This window comes from Cervus elaphus, chromosome 15 (genome assembly GCF_910594005.1).
Source record: "Cervus elaphus chromosome 15, mCerEla1.1, whole genome shotgun sequence".
In the NCBI taxonomy this organism is placed as follows: Eukaryota; Metazoa; Chordata; class Mammalia; order Artiodactyla; family Cervidae; genus Cervus; species Cervus elaphus.
This window is the reverse complement of record NC_057829.1, coordinates 56,380,713-56,402,568: the sequence shown is the minus strand read 5'-3', so window position 1 is coordinate 56,402,568 and position 21,856 is coordinate 56,380,713. Positions and strand designations below refer to the sequence as shown.

At 38.7% G+C, this 21,856-nt stretch overlaps 1 protein-coding gene across 4 annotated transcripts in view; it reads right to left on the bottom strand.

The window, feature by feature from the left end:
- Positions 1 to 21,856, bottom strand: part of HECTD2 (HECT domain E3 ubiquitin protein ligase 2) — a 74,293-nt gene that overhangs the window by 38,698 nt on the left and 13,739 nt on the right. For 3 of the 4 annotated variants that reach the window (XR_006345326.1, XM_043925343.1, XM_043925345.1), the window contains exon 2: positions 16,722 to 16,851. Coding sequence is in view for 2 of the 4 variants with exons in the window: in XM_043925343.1 (XP_043781278.1) it covers positions 16,722 to 16,851 (130 nt within the window). In the remaining 2 variants the exon portion in view is untranslated. Of the gene's footprint in view, positions 1 to 16,721; positions 16,852 to 17,637; positions 19,570 to 21,856 lie in introns of those variants that run through there. The other variant, XM_043925344.1, reaches the window with a different exon arrangement.

Genomic DNA, 21,856 nt, shown 5'->3' with positions numbered 1-21,856 from the left:
ACTCCTGGAGTCGACCCAAACCCATGTCCATTGAGTCGGTGATGCCACCCAACCACCTCATTTTCTGCCGTCCCCTTCTCCTCCTGCCCTCAATCTTTCCCAGCATCAGAGTCTTTTCAAATGAATTAGCTCTTCGCATCAGGTGGCCAAAGTATCAGCTTCAAAATCAGTCCTACCAATGAACACCCAGGACTGATTTCCTTTAGGATGGACTGGTTGGATCTCCTTGCAGTCCAAGGGACTCTCAAGAGTCTTCTTCAACACCACAGTTCAAAAGCATCAATTCTTGGGCACTCAGCTTTCTTCGTAGTCCAACTCTCACATCCACACATGACCACTGGAAAAACCATAGCCTTGACTAGACGGACCTTTGTTGACAAAGTAATTCTCTGCTTTTTAATATGCTGTCTAGGTTGGTCATAACTTTCCTTCCAAGGAGTAAGCGTCTTTTAATTTCATGGCTGCAGTCACCATCTGCAGTGATTTTGGAGCCCAGAAAAATAAAGTCAGCCACTGTTTCCACTGTTTCCCCATCTATTTGCCATGAAGTGATGGGACCGGATGCCAGACCACTAGAGGAAGTTTTGTTTTTTTTTCAGGAGTTGGGGTCGGTGGGAGTCAGAAAGTTTTCTTTTGGCCACATTAAAGGTAAGATGCTTATGAGACATCCAAATGCAGATGTTGAGTAGATATGACTCTTGAGTGCAGGGGAGCTGTGAAGGTTTATAGCTCATAGTAAAAATGCTCAATTAACGAGATCCCTAAGGAAAGGGTAAACAGAGAAGAAGCCTGAGAATTGATCTCTGGGGACTGTGTCCTGGAGCAGTCCAGCACTGGAAGCCAATTAATTCTCTTTTATTTCACAGTGAAAATACTGAAGGCTTGACTTTTATTTTGAATGTAGCTCTAGTCTTCTAATTTATGATGTAGTACTTTCATGTTAAATAGTTGCTATTTTCTAAACCTGTAAGTTCAGTCTTAAATTTTTTTAATACAGAAATTAAGGAAGCTATTAAAATTTTTTTCAGCCAGTATGCTTAAATTTATATTATTAATTCTAGTTTTATGCCATTGCAGTTAAGGAATATAAACTTAACAATTTCTTATATAAATAATTTATTGAAAATAACTTTGTCTATTTATTATAAAATTTTATTAAAGACTCAGGATTAGAAAGGAAGAAAAAACACCATCATTTTCAAATGATTTAATTATAAACACAGACAAATCCAAAACAATCTCCAAACATCACCAATAATCCAAAATAGAATAACTAAGAGTTTAGCAAGGTGCACGGATTTTTAAAAAACCAATATATAACAGTCAACTGCATTTATAAACACCAGAAACAAACTACAAAATACAGTTTTTAAAATTTGTAAAACCATTAAAAAATAATGATAAATAAATTGTAAAATCTCCATAGAGAAAATACTAAAAGTTTGTTTACAGATCGAAAAAAAGATCTAAATAAATAGAAAGCAATACCATATTTGTGGCTGATGATCATAAAGAAGACAATTTTTCCTAACTGGTTATTAGGTTCGAAACAGTTCAGTAAAATCCCAGGCTTCCCTGGTGATTCAGACATAAAGAATCCACCTGCCAGGGAGGAAGACATAGGTTCAATCCCTGGTCCAGGAATATCCCATTTGCCATGGAGCAATAGACTGGGCACCACAACTATTGAGCCTGTGCTTTAGAGCCAGGGAACTATAACTACTGAAGGCCACGTGCCCTAGAGCCTGTGCTCCGAAACAAGGGAAGCCACCACAACGAGAAGCAGCTCATGAACCGGAACTAGAGAGTAGCCCCCGCTCACTGTAACTAGAGAAAGCCTGCACAGCATCGAAAACTCGGCACAGCCATAAATAAATAAATAAATAAATAAAATTTTTTTTTAAAAATTCCCATCAATATTTTGGATTTGGTGAACTTATTCTAAAAGTCATATGGAAGGCCAAATACACAAGAATAGCTACAGCATTTCTAAAGAAACAAGAGTAAGAAAAGGGGACCCTGCTCTACCCTCAAAAATTTTTTGAGGTTATAGTAACCAAGACAGTGTTTTACTAACATAGGATTAGATAAATTAACCAATGGAATAGAGAACCCAGAATCACATCCATCCATACATAAAAGTTCAATATATGAAATATTTGGCAGATCATTGGAAGAAACAAAGAATTTGAAAATATGGTTAACCACATGGGGAAAATATGAAGTTGAATCCCTATCACATACTTTATAAATTAGGAATAGGAGAATCCTTCTGCTTTGGGGACAAAGAGGTTTCTTTTTTTATAGTTGTAACCAAAAAGTGCAACTATAAGCAAATTGATACTTTTGACTATGTTAAAATTAAAAACTTATGATCACCAAAGATATCTGAATTTTAAAAATGTAAGTTACAAGTTGGAGGGAAAATCTGAAAAACATACAACAAAAGATGAGCACTTAGAGATATTTCCTAAAAATCACTGAGAAAAAGAGAAATAATCCAAACAGAAAGTCTTTTGTATTTTTTGCTTATCATGTTCTTTCTTGAGTTCAATGTTGCTTCTTTCATTGTTTCCCTTCTGTTCAGGCAACCTCTTGATACATTCTTTTTGACCATCTACTGGCAACAAATTCTGTTTGTTTTCCTTCATCTGGGAATGTCCTGATATCCTCTCCACCCCTGACAATAGCATTCTGGGTATAGGATATACGATTCTGGGTCTGGCAGTTCTCTCAGTCACTTCCTTCTGGCCTCCATGGTTACTGATAAGAAGCTGTTACTTGAAAGATTTCCCCCATCAGTAAAGGTATCATGTTTCTATGGCTACCTTTCAATATTTTGTTGCTGTTGTCTCTAGTTTTTAGAAGTCTAATTATGCTAGGACTTGATGAGGATCTCTTTGGGCTTACCCTGTATGGGATTTGCTTAGCTTCTTGAACCTAGAGGTTCATGTCTCTTGCCAAGTGTGGGAAGTTTTCAACTATTTTTTGAGTACTTTTTCAGCCTACCCTCTTCTTCCTCTCCTTCTAAGACTCCAATGACAAGAATGTACTATCTTTTATTACAGTCCCACAGGCCTCTGAGACGATTCATTTTTCTCTATCCAATCTATTTTCTCTTTATTATTCAGATTGGGTAATCTCCACTGTTCTATATTCCAGCTTATTAATTCCTGTCCCTTCCATTCTGCTGCTAAGTCCATCTACTAAACATTTTACTTTGGTTACAATATTTTGTCAAGCATTAATACTTACAAACCAATAGACTAATATTCTGTAGATTCTAAATTCTACAATAACGAAATGTAATTCCATTACTGTAATGTAATCAGAATATATTTCAACTAAGAGAACACAATCATCACGGCAGTAACATAGCTATGAGGTTCTTTCTTCCTTCCTTATTCACTCTCCCAATCAAGCATTATCTTTGGATCTCTCACTGACTTCAAATTTAAAGTATCTTTTAAAACAAACTTTTCACATTAGAAGACAGCACAGAACTGCTTATTTCTTACACTCAAGAGCAATAATTTTTGAACCTTACTGTACCTCAGAATCACCTGAAGACCCTGTTGAACTAAAACAAAAATTACTGGGCCCCCTCAAAGTTTGTGATTCAGTAGGTCTGGGGTAGGGCCCAAGAATCTGCATTTCTAACATGCAAGTCAGAGGATCACATTGAGGAACACAGTTCAGTGATTTAGAGAGAACAAAGACAGTGATAATATACTGAATAAAACAGATTATTAACCTTCTTTAATTCAATTCTATAATTTAGTTTTATAGCCTTTATTAAATATAGAAATATCTAATTTCTAGCAATTTGTACTTTAAGCACAAATCAGACAGAAGTTCATCAGTTAGTAAAATTAGATAGCTCTGCAAATGATTTGTTATGTGTTATGTGTGGCAACTGTTATTAAAGGGAAAGAAAGCTGCGGAAAAGAACCTCTCTCCAACACCAGTCTTCTTTTATTATTACTTTTTGAGGCTCCTCTACAGTTTCTCTTCCTCTTCACCAGGCTTACCCTTTCCTATCCCTTCCCACACACCTTTCTCAACCTGGCTATAAACACCCACTATTAGATACAAACAGGCTCATTCACATATAAATTAACTTATTCACTCACAGAGCATATATACACATTTTGATACCCACTCATTTTTATTAATATCACGCTGAGGTGGAAGAGAGAAATTTTAGTTAGTAAGAGAACTGGATTTTGGCAAAGATTGAGAGTGGGGAGATTCTTACATAAGAGAAATCGTAATGCCAAAGCCAAGAGGATTAGAGGATGAGGTTAGAACCAGAGGCCCAGATGGAATTTATTTTTAGTTTGGAAGGTAACTTGGGCTGAAGAGTAGTGCAGAATGCTAACGTACTATGTAAATGGGACTTGAGTCACAAAGAAAGGCAGAGTCCTTTGCTCACATTAGTGAATGAAAGCCAAACTACAGGATGTGACATTCAGTTATTAAGAAAGGAAGAATAACAGCTCACAGCTGCTCTCATGTCCCTGAATATCAAGGCATTGTTTCCAGAGACAGGCTTTCAGCCTGTTCTCGCAGATGGTTATTAAAACCTAATTCAAAAGAGAAAACCAATAACGGTGGTGATGAAGGATTAATTAAATCTCAAACTGATATTATAAATAGAACAGCAAATCTTGTTCTATCGTATACAGCTTTCTCTGCAATATAGAATATCATAATACACAGAAAAAGTCACAATATACACTTATCAGTGAACCTGTCATTTAGATTTCATTCAGCCAATACTTGGGAACACTCTGTGCTAAACTGATAAGCAGTAATCATTTTCCCTTTCTTTTAATATACTGTTGCCAATTTTAGTTGGTTGCTTAGAAACATTAAGTAAAATACTTGATGCCATGTGAGAAGAGTAAGGGTTATGGTGGGGGTTGGTAGTGTATTTTTTAAAAATGTGAGGATCATAATATAACCACATATAAGGGTGTGAGATTACTAGCTAAAATTTACCAGCTCACTGTTTTCAAGAAGCTATCATAGGCTGACTCTGGTTGGTGACCAGTAATATGTAGCTTTCCACAACCGCATCACCGAGATGATGACTGACATTGTAAACTGGCCACACAGTTAAGAGACTGAAGGTAGCTTCGAGTCAGTCAGCACAGGTAACAGGAGCAGCTCCAAAGCAACAGGAGTCTCTGTGAAGGTGAGGCACCCAACAAGAGAACTGGGTCTCCGATCCTCATCCCCCTATTGCAGGAAAGCAAATAATGATGTAAAGGTTTGCTGCTGGTAACACACTGATACAAAATGCTATACCCTAAATTATCCCAAATAATTTGTAATTAAATAAGTAATAAGTAATGGAAAAAGCACCAGTCTTGGAAACAAGAGCCTAGGTCCTGTTGCTGGCTGGGTTACTAACTTTCATAACCTTAGACAAATCATTGAAACTCCTTGGGCCTTGGCTGTGACCTTATAAAATGAAAGAGATGGCCTACGTTGATCATTTCCAGGCTCCTAAGAAGAACTTCAAGGGCCACCTCAGGGCAATGGTGCTGTGTCCACTCAGGGAAACTAAGCTTTTCTCTGCTTAATACACTGATGCTCTAAGAAAGATTGCTTTTCAAAAGGTGTTTGCTCTGAAAATGGAAAAAAAAAAAAAGGTTTGAAAAGCACTGGTTCAATAATTTCTAATTCCCATCTCTAAAACTTTTAAGAACAAAATGGACAGGACTTATAAACCAACAGAAAAGGTAAAAATTCTCTATTATAGAACATAATGTAGTGACCTATAAAAGAAAAATTGAAGGAGCTTGGAAATTTAACATTCATATGTCATCTAAACACCTGATTTTAGTTATAAGTTTCTGTCTTACAACAGGGTAAAGGAAAAAGTTCTGAAATAAGCCTCAAGGAGACCTGACTTTTTTTTCCCCTCTGGATATACACCTTACATTCACATGATGTGGTAGTTCTAAAATAGGTCCATAAATTCTTTGATATTCCTCCCATCAAAAGATGGAGTCTAATTCTCCCTTTGAATATAGGCCAGACTTAGGGGCTCCCTGCTGATGAAAAATGTGGCAGCAGTATGACTAGATTACAGAATAAAGCCAAACTTTCTATCACGTATAAAGACAAGTGGCAAAAATGAAGCCTAACTTTACATGGAAGTAGGAGCTAGTAAACTATGAAATGTCAAAAACAAAACTCAACAAGGATCAAACAAGATCAGTATCTTGGAAAATTAACCCTTTAAATAAAAAAAAAAAACTCAGGTGTAGAAGATATTTTACATCTCATAATGCCCCATTTCCTCAGTCTATAGACAAGCAAATGAAGGGCCATCAGGTCTAGGTTTAATGTCTAAGGTCCCAGTGACAAGTTATTCCCTGGTAGCTCATCTGGTAAAGAATCCGCCTGCAATGCATGAAACCCTGGTTCGATTCCTGGGTCAGGAAGATCCCCTAGAGAAGAGCATGGCAATTCACTCCAGTATTCTTGCTTGGAGAATCCTCATGCACAGAGGAGTCTGGCAGGCTACGGTCCATGGCATCGCAAAGAGTCGGACATGACTGAACGGCCAAGCACAGCAATAGCAAACTCAGAGACTCAGTTCATACTTAATATCCTAATTGACAACCTGCGAGTGCTGGGCAGGTAACAAGTGAGTTACAAGTTCAAGGCTCCCTCTACCGGTTCACTACTCTGCACTGCTTCTGACTCCTTCAGTAGTGGCAAGCCGTGGAAACAGGGAGAGACCAGAGTGAATTAGTCATAACAGGTGGTGTTTACATCTTTGTCTATAGGATGACTTTTCTGAACATTTGGCAGAAAATAAAATTGAAGGCAGGAGAGAGAAAAGAACAAAGAAGGGAAAAAGAACCCACTCTGACTCAGAGTCATCAGAGCCAAATAAAAGTGACATATTCATTGGTGTTTGGAGATGTACTTTCTTACTAAGTTCAATAGTGTGTGTGTGTGTAAAACTTCAGCAGAAGCATACATAAAATGTTCTTTTTTGGATCTAGTCATAAAAACATTCAAAAGCAAAGTCGTTCAGTCGTGTCCAACTCTTTGTGACCCCATGGACTGTAGTCTACCATGCTCCTCCGTCCATGGGATTTTCCAGGCAAGAGTACTGGAGTGGGTTGCCATTTCCTTCTCCAGGGGATCTTCCCGACCCGGGGATTGAACCCGGGTCTCCCACATTGTAGGCAGATGCTTTACCATTTGAGCCACCCAGGCTGCCTGTAAAATATTCAAAAGCCCTTTTTTATACAAGGTTACCTCTGATAGAATAGATGTCTTACCCTGGACATACATTAGAGAACTGTAGCTCTGAGACAGATTACAGGATGAACTGGCCAGAAACCCAGAAAAAGTTCTTCCCACATATTTCCTCAAATTATTTGTTGAGTAAAGACTCTGAGTACCATGGACACTGGATCCTGGGGATATACAGAGATTGTAAATGCGTTTACTCCTAAACCCAACAATTCCACTTCTAAGAATATCCTATAGATAAGCCACACAGGAACAAATGACACATGTTCAGAGCCATTCATTGTGGCACTGTACACAATGCAAGAGACAAAATAAACAATTTATTGATTTCAATAGGATCTTGGTAAGTCCAATATAAAGGAATATAAAAAAAAGGGTAAGGAAGCTCTTTATGCACTGCTACGGAAAGATATCCAGGATACATTAACAACAACAAAAATAACAAGTGCTAGGTAATATGTAGGCAGTTACTTTTTAAGATAAAGTGGAAAATCAGCATGTATATTTATATTTGCTTTCATTTGCATAAAAACACAGGAAAGAATACAGAAGACAGCAGTGTGAAAGTGAGACATCTAAAACATACTTATTTTTTTAATTTCGATTTTTGAAACACATAAATGTGCTAGCCATTCAAAAAATTAACTATAATTTAAAAAAGTTAGATGAGCCCTTTCCCTCTCCCCACAAAAAAAGCTTAAAGAGTTTATAGACTGGTCAAGAGACAGATGAATCAACAATTCAATGCAGCAAGGTACTCCAAGTTCTTGACAGATAAATCGCTCCCACAGGCATGGTTAAAAAAAAGTAAGTCCAAGGTGAGTCACCCTGACCTAGAAAAGGATCTTGGAGATTTAGCCCCAAATCAATTCATTCTCCCAGGAATCCTGGAGATGGGGTCATCTGAGGCCTTGAAAGTGAAAGTGAAGCCGCTCAATCGTGTCCGACTCTTTGCAACCTCTTGGACTGTAGCCTACCAGGATCCTCCATCCAAGGGATTTTCCAGGCAAGAGTATTGGAGTGGGTTGCCATTTCCTTCACCAGGGGATCCTCCCGACCCAGGAATCGAACCCGGGATTCCTGCATTGTAGGCAGACACTTTGCCATCTGAGCCACCAGGGCAGTCCTTGGAAATGCTTTTTTTAAGGCAGAAATCCTACAGCAGCTACTGTGAGCCCTTTTCTCTCCCCAGACGCCAAGTCCTGCGCTGGGTTTCTTCTCACCGTGTGAGTGTCTGCCTCTAAAGCTGCTCCTGGAGAGGCTGTGAAAACTCTGTGGCATTTCACCTGCAAACAGCTCACAGCACCCCAGCACTCACAGACCCAGCACCATCTGAGCTAAGACCACTCTCTTCTTCCCTGGGCTCTTGGGGCAGCAAGGAGATGGGACACACTTCTCCAGGTAAAAACCACACAGTTCACTAGGGCCCCTCATGGCTCATCTCGAGTCAACTCAGAAAACGGACTGAGCAGGGAGAAGACCGGGGCCCCTGGGCGCCATCAGAGTTCATGTCAACTTTTCCTGAAATAACCAAGAGTGCAAAGACATTTGAAAAGGCATGGAGAGGAATTACTTCCCTTCTTTCAGAGATGGTCTGTGCTGTTTAAAGATGTCTTAAATAATCTGACAGGAGCATAATCACTGTAGAAAAGAAGGTATGAAAGAGTAAGAGAGGATGTAGTGCTCACCCTGTCCCCCATTACTTGCCATTTATATTGTTTCTCTGAAGATGTATCATCCCCGGCAGCTGTCACAGTAGGTAAAACTCCCACACTGCTCTGATCTCTAAAAGGACAGCCAACTCGAAAGGCATACCTAGTCACGTGATCCGCAGGGAAGCGAGGCATCCCTGGGCTGTTAGGTAAACCCACGCTGGGCTTTTGCAGCTTCTCTAATACCACTTGAAGATCAGACGGGGAGACAAGCTGTTAAGAGAATATACAGCATGGGTCCCCCGAGAAGGAGGAAAACTGGAATAACTGCCAAGAAGGAGGCATCTTTGAGGAAACAATCTTATTGGCAAGAGAGGCTTTGCAAAAGATCATGGAATTATAAACATGCTTACATTTGGAAGACTTGGTCTAACTTCCCACTCAATAAAAGAGTTCTTTTGCAGCAGCCCTGACATGTGAACTCCACGTCTCGCCTGAATTCAAGCGGCACCCAGACAGAACAGTTATGAGAAGTCAGCACTAGCAGTTTCAACACAGTAAAGGAAGTCTGCTAAGAGGCCTATTCCCGTAGGGTGATATATTCACAAAGATATACACACTCCAAGATCAGGGTGGGGCGGACTGCAGATTCCATAAGAATGGAACAGATAAGAGGGCCAGGTGGTGGGAGCCCAGATATGTGGACCACATTCTGAATCAATACATGCACCCAGGGAGGAGGCAGGCAGGTGTGGACATCAAGCTGGCAAGCTGGGTTCAGAGGTCAAGACAGTACTGGTGTAGAAAGAATGGAATAGAGGAATCAGTGGGAAGCAAAGGCAAAGGAATTTGAACAAACAATCCAAAGAAGTTTATGGCTATGCGTTGCTTCTTTTTGACTCCCTGTCATTCTCCTTAGCAGGTAATTGAGTGTTTATAAGGTTCCTAACCTTCTGCTGTGGGCTGAACTGTGTCTGCCAAAAAGATATGGTGAAGTCCTAACCCCCGGGAGCTGTTAATGTGACTTTGTTTGGAAATAAGGTCTTCGAAGATATAATCCAATTAAGATGAGGTCATACTGGATTGCAGTAGGCCCTAATCCAGTGACTGATGCCTTTGCAAGAAGAGAGAAACCTGGGCACAGAAAGATACACAGGGGAGAAGGCCATGTGAAGACAGAGTTAGAGGTTAGAGCGATACATCTACAAGTAAACGCACATCAAGACTTGCTGACAACCAGCAGAAGGTAGGAGAGTGGCATGGGATAGTTTCTTCCTCACAACCTTCAAAATGAACCAGTGCAGCCAACACTTGGGTTTTAGACCCCTAGTCCCCAGAACCAGGACAGAATAAAGTTCTCTTGTTGTAAGCCACCACGTTTGTGGTGCTTTGTTACAGCAGCCCTAGAAGACTAACATGTTTTCCAAGAAGATGACTGAATTCAGGGCAAGAAAGAGTGAGTTTCCTACTTCCTTCTCCTACCTCCTCTCTTTTTTCAAGTCCACAGTCTGAGCAAGAAGTGCCCTTCTCTTCTTGCTGGAGCCAACCCCTGAAGCCTTCTGCCTGCCTCTTCCTCGATCCTATCCTTTTACCACTGCTCTGTTCTCTGTGCATTTTATTAGCTTATGTTAACCTCTTCCTGCATCACATCTTTTTGCTTGATCACACTATCCTGCAAGATTCTACTGTTCTTTCTTCCTTTCAGTTCAAGCTACTCTAAAGGCTGTCTACACTGCCCGCCCCTAGATCCTTACTGTTAACCTACACCTTAACTTTTTACAACCTGAATTCTCCTGCTAACTATCCTACTGAAATGGTTCTCAGAGTCACTAACAAGCACACTGACCAACAAATCTTAGCTCTGCCTCAGCACTCACTCATCTTGTGCTCTCTCAGCAGTGGCACCACTGACTAAACCCTCTTCTTTAAATTCTCTTTTCCCTTGAATTTTCAAGTCAGGCCACAACCTGGTTCTTTGACTTCCTTCAGGGCTTATTTCCTTCTACCAACTCTCCTTTTAAACTCGCTTTTCCTTTTCTGTCTCTTTCATTAGTTACAAAAATTCATGCAGGGCAAGGCACTTACAACTGCCTGTGGCTTAAGTTTCCCTACCCTTGGCCTGGGAAAATAATTCCTATCTTAGGCTGGAGGCTCAGATGGTAAAGAACCTGCTTACAGTGCAGGAGACCTGGGTTCGATCCCTGGGTTGGGAAGATCCCCTGGAGAAGGGAATGTCTACCCACTCCAGTATTCTTGCCTAGAGAATTCCAAGGACAGAAGAGCCTGGTGGGCTACAGTCCATGGGGTCGCAAAGAGTCAGACAGGACTGACTGACTGATACATAAGAGGCTGCTGTGCAGGAACTACATGTGTCTCTGTATGTTTCAGTGCTGAGAATTGTGTCCAACATGCAAGGGGCACTCAATAAGCTGCTGGTGTGGCTCCTGGTGTTACTGCTTGAGTGCACCCACTTTCCTATCCCAAGCTGTCTCTTCCATTCACTCCATGCAATAAATACTTGCTAAGACCCCCTGATGGACAAGGGAACTGCCCTTAGGCTCTGCAGGGGTTACAAAGGTATTTATTCCCTCATGAAACATATAGTCTAGGAGATTAAAGTACAAATGATACTACACAAGATTGAGACTGAAAGAGGTGAGAAAAAAGAAACACCTATATTGTAAGAAGGGAAGAATTACAACAGTTAGGGAGAATCAGCAAGGGTTCAGTAAAAAGGTAGCACTGAAGAACAGACAGGATCTGACAGCTAGAGAAGGGGGAAGAGTGCATTCCAAGGGATGCACTTGGAACAAACTGCAAAAACTGCAGTGAGCAGGTATGAGGCATGCAGGAGAATAGTTGCAATGTAAGTTGTATGGAGGAGAAAGGTGGGAGATCAAGTTGAAAAGCTGTCATATTATGAACATCCTTGCGTGTCAAGGTAAAAAATTTGTATTTAATTTTGGAAGCTTTAGGGAGTATTAGAGATGATGTAATTAGAGTTGTGTGATTAATGTCATATGATTAATCAGACAAGAGAAACAAGTCAATCAGGAGTTTCCTCTATCTGTCAGAACAAGAGTTTTGTTGTCAGAAAATGTGGGATTGAATTGCAGTTCTGTCACTTAGCAGCATGACCATGGCCAAGTCACTTACCCTGTCTGAGCTCCAGTTTCTTTACTTATTAAATATGTGTTATAAGCAGAGATTGAAGAGGGCCTCAGGATTCTCAGCCACCTGGTGGATCACATTACATGACCAAAGGGATTGTGCAGATCTAATTAAGATTACTAATTGTGTTGTTGTTTAGTCACTAAGTCATGTTTGACTCTGGGATCCCAAGAAGTACAGCACACCAGGCTTTCCTATCCTTCACTATCTCCTGGAGTTTGCTCAAACTTATGTCCACTGAGTCAGTGATGCCATCCAACCAGCTGATCCTCTCTTGCCCCTCAGGTGGCCAAAGAATTGGAGCTTCAGGTTCAGCAGTAGTCTTTCAATGAATATTCAGTTGATTTCCTTTAGGATGGACTGGTTTGATCTCCCTGCTGTCCAAGAGATGCTCAAGAGTCTTTTCCAGCACCACAGTTCAAAAGCATCAATTCTTCAGTGCTCAGCCTTCTTTAGGGTCCAACTCTCAGATCCATAGATGACTACTGGAAAAACCATAGCTTTGACAATACAGACCTTTGTTGGCAAAGTAATGTCTCTGCTTTCTAATACACTGTCTAGGTTTGTCATAGCATTTCTTCCAAAGAGCAAGGGTCGTTTAATTTCACAGCTAAACCACCAACTGCAGTGATTTTTGGAGCCCAAGAAAATAAAATCTGTCACCGTTTCCACTTTTTCCCCTTCTATTTGCCATGAGGTGATGGGAACAGATGCCATGATCTTAGTGTTTTGAACGTTGAGTTTTAAGCCAGGTTTTTCACTCTCCTCTTTCCCTTTCATCAAGAGGCTCTTTAGTTTTTCTTCACCCTCTGCCATTAAAATGGTATCATCTGCATATGTGATGTTGTTGATATTTCTCTCAACAATCTTGAGTCCAGCTTGTGATTAATCCAGCCTGGCATTTCACATGATGCACTCTGCATATAAGTTAAATTATCAGGGTGACAATATACAGCCTTGATGTACTCCTTTCCCAATTTAGAACCAGTCCATTGTTTCCTATCTGATTCTAACTGTTGCTTCTTGTCCTGCAATCAGGTTTTTCAGGGAACAGGTAAGGTGGTTTGGTATTCCTATCTCTTTGAGACTTTTCCAGTTTGTTGTGATCCACACAGTCAAAGGCTTTAGTGTAGTCAATGAAGCAGGAGTAGGTGATTTTTTTGAATTCCCTTGCTTTTGTCTATGATCCAACAGATGTTGGCAATTTGATCTCTGGTTCCTCTGTCTTTTCTTAATCCAGGGAGATTCATCCAGGAAGGCAAAACCTTATAACATGAGACTTTTACAAGCAGAGGGTTTTCTCCCACTGGTTGCAGAAGACAAAGTCAGAGACACTGAAAGCATGAAGGGGATTTGACACAAGGGAGCCTGATGCCAGCCCTGAAAAAGAAGGCTGGGAGACAGCCAGTGAGCCCATGAGCAGCCTCTGGGAGCTGAGGGCAGCTCTGGGTGACAGTCAGCGAGGAGATGAGACCTCAGTCTTATAACTGCAAATAATAAGTTCTGCCAGCAACCTGAGGATTCTTGCCCAGAGTCCAGCCCAGCCTCCACATTGAGAGACCGTGAGTAGAAAACTCAGCCACACTCACCAAGGTCTGACTTAAAAGAGCTGTGAGCTAATACGTGGTAGTGTTTTTAAGTCACTGTTGTTGTTTAGTCGCTAAGTCATGTCCAACTCTTTTGCGACCCCATGGACTGCACTGTAGCCCACCAGGCTCCTCTGTCCAATGGGATTTCCCAGGCAAGAATCCTGGATTGGGTTGTCACTTTCTTCTCCAGGGCATCTTTCTGACCCAGGGATTGAACCTGTGTCTTCTGCACTGGCAGGCAGACTCTTTACCACTGAGTCACCAAGAAAGTACCCTTCTGAGTCATTAGGTTTGTGATAATTTGTTGAGCAGCAACAGAAAACTACATCGTAGCAATTCTAGTATATATTTTACATGATTGCTATGATGCTTAAAAAAAATAAAAATCACATGAAAGTTTTCCCTAAATCATAAATATTACTCAAATAAGTTATAGTTACTATCTAGCTAAGGTCTAAAATAGCAATCATCTTTCTCAATTTCTCTCCCCCATTGAATAGGCTCATTTTCTTTATTTCCATAATTTTATCTATAATGGAATCACAATTATATATAAGTTTGTTTTGTTGTGGGACTGTGACATATGGGCACTGGTGCCTCCTTAGAGTAAGACTGAGGTGATGAAATGTTTGTGTGTATATATATAAATAAAAGAAGAAAGTAGTTATCAGGGACAAAGGTTGATAAATGAGATAATATAAATACTAACTTGTAAGAGTGCAGAATAGGTCTAGCGATCCCTTGGAGGGTCAACAGAAAATATGTGCAAGAATAATTTATGCCATGTGCAGCTTATCAGTTCAGTTTAGTTCAGTCGCTCAGCTGTGTCCGACTCTTTGTGACCCCATGGACTGCAGCTTATAGGCATAGGCAATTTACCAGGAACAAGGCCCTTAAACATTTTGAGGTTTGTTTTGTTTTGTTCAGGTGTGAGGGACATTTAAACCTTTGCCGATCTGTTTCATTACAGGGTAAGGGGCACTTAAAATTGTGCAAGTAATGTATGATTCCTGTGATAAAACAATATAGGGTTATATAAAGAAACAGAACATATTACTAATATCCACCCAGTCCTACTTTTCTGAGGAAACCACAGACAGGTTGGTAGTCATCCTTCCACACCTCTTTATCTGCTCAAAGAAGCCTAAAAGGTTTACCCACACTTTAAAAAACTGGAGTCATATTCTACCTACTAATGTGTAACTTGCATTTTTCATTTGACAATGTATTGTATTTCTCCTAGAAAATTTATATACATGTCATATTTCTCTTAATAGATGCATGGTATTTATAATATGGATTACCACAATTTAGTCAACCAGTTTATTCAGACAGCTTTCAAATACCACTATTGTAAACATTTTATCCATATGTCTTTCAACATATATTATTTCCTTAGAATAAATTCCTAGAAATGGAATACTGGGTCAGTAAGTACATGAATATTTTAAAATTTGAATATATGTCAAATAGTTTGCTCTCCAGAAAAGCTGTATCAATTTCCAAGCCCTCTACTCAATAAAAGTGCCAATTTTCACATGCCACAGACAAGACTACAGATACACATGTCTTCTTTCTCTGCCACTAGGTAGGGAAATGTTAACTCCTTATTTTAATCTGTACTTCTTTAATACTAGTGAGACTGAGCCTCCTTTCACATGTGTATTAATTGTTCATATTTCCTTTTTGGATTGGTCTGTTCATACCCTTTGCCTTTTTTTTTTCCTCCTGGAATGTTCATTTTACTGATCTGTTAATGATCTCTATGATACAAGAATTTATTTTTCACTGACTATGACATCTTACTTTGTTTATGATCTTATAAAATTTCTACAGAAGTTTTAAATTTTCTTATCCTGCAAACATTGATTTTTTTGTTTGTTTTATGGCTGCTGGCATTGTCATTGTGCCAAAAATTTATTATAAAAACAACTTCCTGTGCTTTCTTCTAGTACTTTAGTAGTTTTTAAAAATTTAAAGTTACTATTTTCCAAAAGTTGGAAAGTTTCCATAATTCTGGTTTTTTTTTAAGTAATTTAATATCCTGTATATACAATATGTTTTACTGATCCATTTCCATCTATTTGACTATCTTGGTAGTATCACTAGTGCAGCTTTATAATATATGTTACAACAAAGGAATGGGATCCTTCGTTACTTTTTCTTATACCCTCTTCTTTATTCATATAGATCAAATAGAGCATGCATCATTTTCTTAAGTTTTCTCCTAAAAAACTGTTGAAAAATTCATCAAATGTTAGAGAACAAATTGGTGTAGCTGATAGCTCTACGTTATTTAAGATTTTCCATTAAAATCATCTTTTAGCTTTTTGATCAAATTTTACAGGCTTATTTCGTATAGGTTTTGCCCACTTTCTCTTTGGTTTATTTCTAAATATTGTCATATATTTTTCATCAAGTCTTCTAATTGATTACTGCTAAAGGAAATCTATTTAGTTTTTATATATTTTTATTGTGTCAGGCTCCCTAACCATACGTTCTTATTTATAAATTTTGTATGTCATTCTCTTATTCTAGGTAACAATTACCTAAATATAATGATTTTGCTCCTTTCTGTAAATATTTGTAGAGCTTTTGACTAACCAGACCTAGCAGAACAATGCTGAATAATTAAAATCTACTTAAAAAAATTTTTTTAATGTTGGAGCATAGCCGGTTAACAATATTGTGATAGCTTCAGGTGGACAAGAAAGGGACTCAGACATACATACATATGTATCTATTCTCCCCCCAAATCCCCTCCCATCCCGGCTGCCACATAACATTGAGCAGAGTTCTCTGTGCTATAAGTAGGTCCATATTGGTTACCTATTTTAAATAGTAGCAGTGTGTACATGTTCACTCCAAAGCACTTATCTCTCTCCTCCATTCTTCCCCTCAGCAACCATAAGTTAAAATCTACTTATTTAATATTTCATTAATATACTTTCAGCCAAGATATATAGACTGTGTATACTTTTAATAATTGTAATTACATTTATTTTTAAATTTTTAAATCTTTTACCATTCTTGATGTTAGGGAAAACAAGATGTGTGGGTGAACTTCTGTTTTCAGTGGCTTCTTTCTTTTGGTTAACAGTTGAAATAACACTGCTGAAAGTAGAAATCTGGCCTTTGAATCCTCTGTCCAAACCCTAAAAATAGAAAAGTAACACTGCAGCATAATTCCTACTAGGCATATCTAATTTTACTGTAAAAATCATAAACATTTAAAATAAAGATTTTAGTTTGATAACAGATGCATGATAGATAAAACATGTATATAATATTGACTTACCTTTTCTAGGACCAAATTGTTTTAAGTATAAAATGAAAATAGTCATACCATCTAATGGCTTATAAATTGACAGAGTTTGGAAGTGGGGATAATAACAGTACCTTTCTCACAGGGTTATTGTGAGGTTTACCTGAGATAATGTGTGTAAAGCAATGAGTTTTCTTGTCTTATGATGCAACTTTAAAAGCTCAGGTAAAAAGATAAACCCTTTAGAGTTCATTTCTCTCTAAATATGTGATCGGACTTTCAGTATAAGGGGATTAAAAAAAAAATAGGGCTAAGCAACTTAAGTGCAAATAACAGAGCAATCTTCCTATAGCATAGAATCTATCCATTAACGTACTTTCCACAAAATAATACCTATAAAATTCATAATATATAATCAATGTGCACTTTAATTATAAATAAAATCACATTACCAGTTCAATACTCAGTTATAAAGCTAGCTCAGGGCTTACTCTCAGTTCTCAGCTCTTTACAACTTACACTATATTCCAGTTTCCAGATGCTTAACCAAACATAGTAGTTAAATTCTTCCCTAACATTCACTTTTTTACACTAAAGGTATGTAATTTCTTTGCCTTCAGAGGAGAGAGTTTCTTTTTCATTTTCTTCTACATTTACCAGACTGATTTTCACTTACCTTTTCAGAATTAGCTCAGGTGCCATGTAGCAAAAATATACACTCACCAAATATTTACTCTCCCATATCACCCACTCTCTTACAGCTAAATGAAACTATCTGATTAATTCTAAGAGGCTACAAGTCAAGGTGATGTTGGCCATCTGTGTACCAGAAAGTACTAATGCATTTAAGGCTGGTGGTAAAATCACCAGCTCCTTTTTCTCCTCTCACTGTGACAATCACAGAGGCTACGAGCCGAGATGTGAGAGCATCCATTGGCTCATGTCCCCAAATAGCTACGTGGAGCAGAGGCACTGATGACCAACAGTGGCTTATACAATTAACAATAAATGCACCTTTAGAATTTTCAAACACTGAACTTTGGGACAACTTGTAAATGCAGTCTAACCCATTCTGTTATAACTTCTCTGCAAAGCATTTTCTGGTGGCCCCCATTTCCAGAAAAATCAATCACTCTTATTTATGCTTGGGATTTACTTAACTTATTCCACTGAAATTATAATTGTTTATATACTGGTCCTTCATGTTGGACTTGAAATTTCTTATTCATCACAGAGCTTGACATCCAGTGAATCCTGTGCCCAGATCTTACACTTCAGAGTAAATTTATTTTTCTTTTAAAGAGATGAGTATAGAAAATAACCCAGAAAAAAATCAGATACACAGAATTTAAAAGTTTCTAGTCTTGAGACTTTTTAGAAATTAGCTGTATAACCCCTTTATTTCACAGATGAGGAAAACAGGATTGAGACTCACCTAAAGTCATTCAGCTAACAAGTGACAAAAATGTGATGGGCACTAAATAAGAACTTGAAGAATGCTTCCATAAGGAAAGTACATGTATGCAATTCTGTGTACGCAACATCTTTGGCTGCTCACAGAAAACGGGTTTTTTTTTGGTTGTTGTTTGTTAGCTTGTTTGCTTTTTGGCTAGATTTAGGCTCAGTGAAGTCTGAATCAGTATTTCTGTTAGGATTAGCCTATATGATCCAGCCTACAAAAGTTAAACAACCGAAATAAAGTCTTCTTCTAACAGATGTAGGATATGAGCCTGAAGTTTCAGAATCACAGACAGTAGCAACAAGGATCTTGTACAGAGCCTATGACACGCTGGATGTTCCATAAATGATTACTCTTGTGACAATAACACTTAAAACAAGTCATGTATTGAGTGCTTGGTAGAAGGAAATGGCAACCCACTCCAGTATTCTTGCCTGGAGAATCCCAGGGACAGAGAAGCCTGGTGGGCTGCCATCTGTGGAGTTGTACAGAGTCGGACACAACTGATGTGACTTAGCAGCAGCAGCATATGCATACTACTAATTATAACAGGTGCTTTAATATAACATTTCTATGAGTTATATATTTACACCCCATTTTACAAATGAGGAAACTGAAGTACCACACCAAAGTTCACAGAGCTGGAAAGTGGGAATTCAAACTAGTCTGAATGACCTTGCTCACTACAGTAGCTATCACTTATTAAGAGCTGAGCGTGAGACAGTAAGTGTGTTCCATATATCAGCCTGTTTTCACAACCCTTGTGGCTGATATTCTCTTCTCTACTTTTATAGATGTATGCTGAATGAAATTTAACAGCTTTGGGAGCAACTCACCTAACCAGAGGAAATCAACGTAAGTGGAAAAACTAACTGTACTTTAGGGCCTCTGATATTCCAGAAATCTGGGAAAGGCTCAATATTTTATTTTCCTCCTCTTTCCTCTACCCCTTCTTAATAATAAGAGATTCCAGAGAACATTGCTTGATTCACTTGTGGAATCTTCAAATAATAATTAAAAAACCCACAAGTAACTGATTGAATCAACAAAAGCATTTAACAACTATCAGTTCTAATATAGATTCCCAAGGAGGAGAGACAAAATCGGAGAAAAAGATTAATAAAAGAGCGATATGCAAAAAAAAAAAAAAAAGAGTGATACACAATACTTTTCTATAAAAGTCTTAGTAAATTACATACTTTGCATAACTTTGGTAAATTAAAACATTATGCTCACGTTCACAGAACTGATTAGAAAAATAAAATAACCCATACATTTGAAAAAGTATTATCATTCCTTGCTATAAATATTATGATACTTAAGAACTGTATTAACTTCTGGGGCCAAGTTTGTTTATTTGCATGTTTTGTCCTATCAAAACATCTTAAATAATAATGGGAATGAACGTCAAATTTGATATACATTTATTTCATTTATGCATGAGAGTTGATAAAAGTAACCAATCTATAAAATGAGGTCAATGAATGGCCCCTTGGAACTTTGTTGTGTTGCTGTTGTTTAGTCACTAAGTTGCGTCCAACTCTTTGTAACCCCATGGACTGTAGCCCACCAGGCTCCCCTGTCCATGGGATTTTTCAGGCAAGAATACTGAGTGTGTTGCCATTTCCTTCTCCAGGGGATCTTCCTGACCCAGGGATCGAACTTACATCTTCTGAATTGGCAGGTGGGTTCTTTACCACTGACCCACCAGAGAAGCCCAGAAGTTTGTTAACTTAGCTGTAAATATTTACAATAAATTAATATACCAAAGGTTTTTTCATTGATAACTGTCACTGATGTTATCTAAGACTGTGCAACTTAGAGGATTTAAAGAGCAGTGTAGTTGCAGTACAGAATCAGAAAGGGAGAATGGTCCAGTGAGGTGAGACTGGAAAGATAGGCAGGGATAATACTATGAAGCCCTCAGGACAGGGCATATAGATTCTATCCTGGAAGGGGATAGGGAACAGTTGTGGAGGACTTGTAAGAAGGGCGTGACATAATTATATCTGTATCTTTGGAAAATCACTGTCAGTAGGTGTAGGGAAAAGATTGAAGGGGAGCAATACCAGAAAGATACATCAGGTCTACTTACTGGGAGAAATAAGTCTGAACTGAGAAAGGGGTTAAAGGAAATGAAGAAGAATGACAACCTGGGCCAAAGTTACTGCAAAATAGCAAGAGTTATTTCAGGTCATAATGAGAATCAGAGAACCCTTAGATAAATTATAAAATAAATGAAATGAACAATGTAAACTGCTTTATTTCAAATTTCAGGAAAAATACTTTGACACCTCACCATAAAGAAGAAGGCATATGATTAAAGACTATTGACTATGCCAAAGGCTTTGACTGTGTGGATCACAACTAACTGTGGAAAATTCTTAAAGAGATAGGAATACCAGACCACCTTACCTGCCTCCTGAGAAATCTGTATGCAGGTCAAGAAGCAACAGTTAGAGCTGGACATGGAACAACAGACTGGTTCCAAATAGGAAAAGGAGTACGTCAAGGCTGTATATTGTCACCCTGCTTATTTAACGTATATGCAAAGTACATCATGAGAAACGCTGGGCTGGATGAAGCATAAGCTGGAATCAAGACTGCTGGGAGAAATATCAATAACCTCAGTTATGCAGATGACACCACACTTATGGCAGAAAGCAAAGAACTAAAGAGCCTCTTGATGATAGTTAAAGAGAAGAGTGAAAAATCTGGCTTAAAACTCAACATTCAGAAAACTAAGATCATGGCATCTGGTCCCATCACTTCATGGCAAATAGATGGGGAAACAATGGAAACAGTGGCAGACTTTATATTCTGGGCTCCAAAATCACTGCAGATGGTGACTGCGGCCATAAAATTAAAAGATGCTTACTCCTCTGAAGGAAAGTTATGACCAACCTGGACAGCATATTAAAAAGTACAGACATTACCTCACCAACAAAGGTCCATCTAGTAAAAGCTACGGTTTTTCCAGTAGTCATGTATGGATGTGAGAGTTGGACTATAAAGTAAGCTGAGTGCCAAAGAATTGATGCTTTTGAACTGTGGTGTTGGAGAAGACGCTTGAGAGTCCCTTGGACTGCAAGGAGATCCAACCAGTGCATCCTAAAGGAAATCAGTCCTGAATATTCATTGGAAGGACTGATTTTGAAGTTGAAACTCCAATACTGAGGCCACATGATGGGAAGAACTGACTCACTGGCAAAGACCCTGATGCTGGGGAAAATTGAAAGTGGGAGGAGACATGGAAGACAGAGGATAAGATGGTTGGATGGCATCACCAACTCAATGGACATGAGTTTGAGTAAACTCTGGGAGTTGGTGATGGACAGGGAGGCCTGGCGTGCTGCAGTCCATGGAGTTGCAAAGAGTCAGACACGACTGAGCGACCAAACTGAAGAAAATTCTAGACTACGTTATATAAACGTAT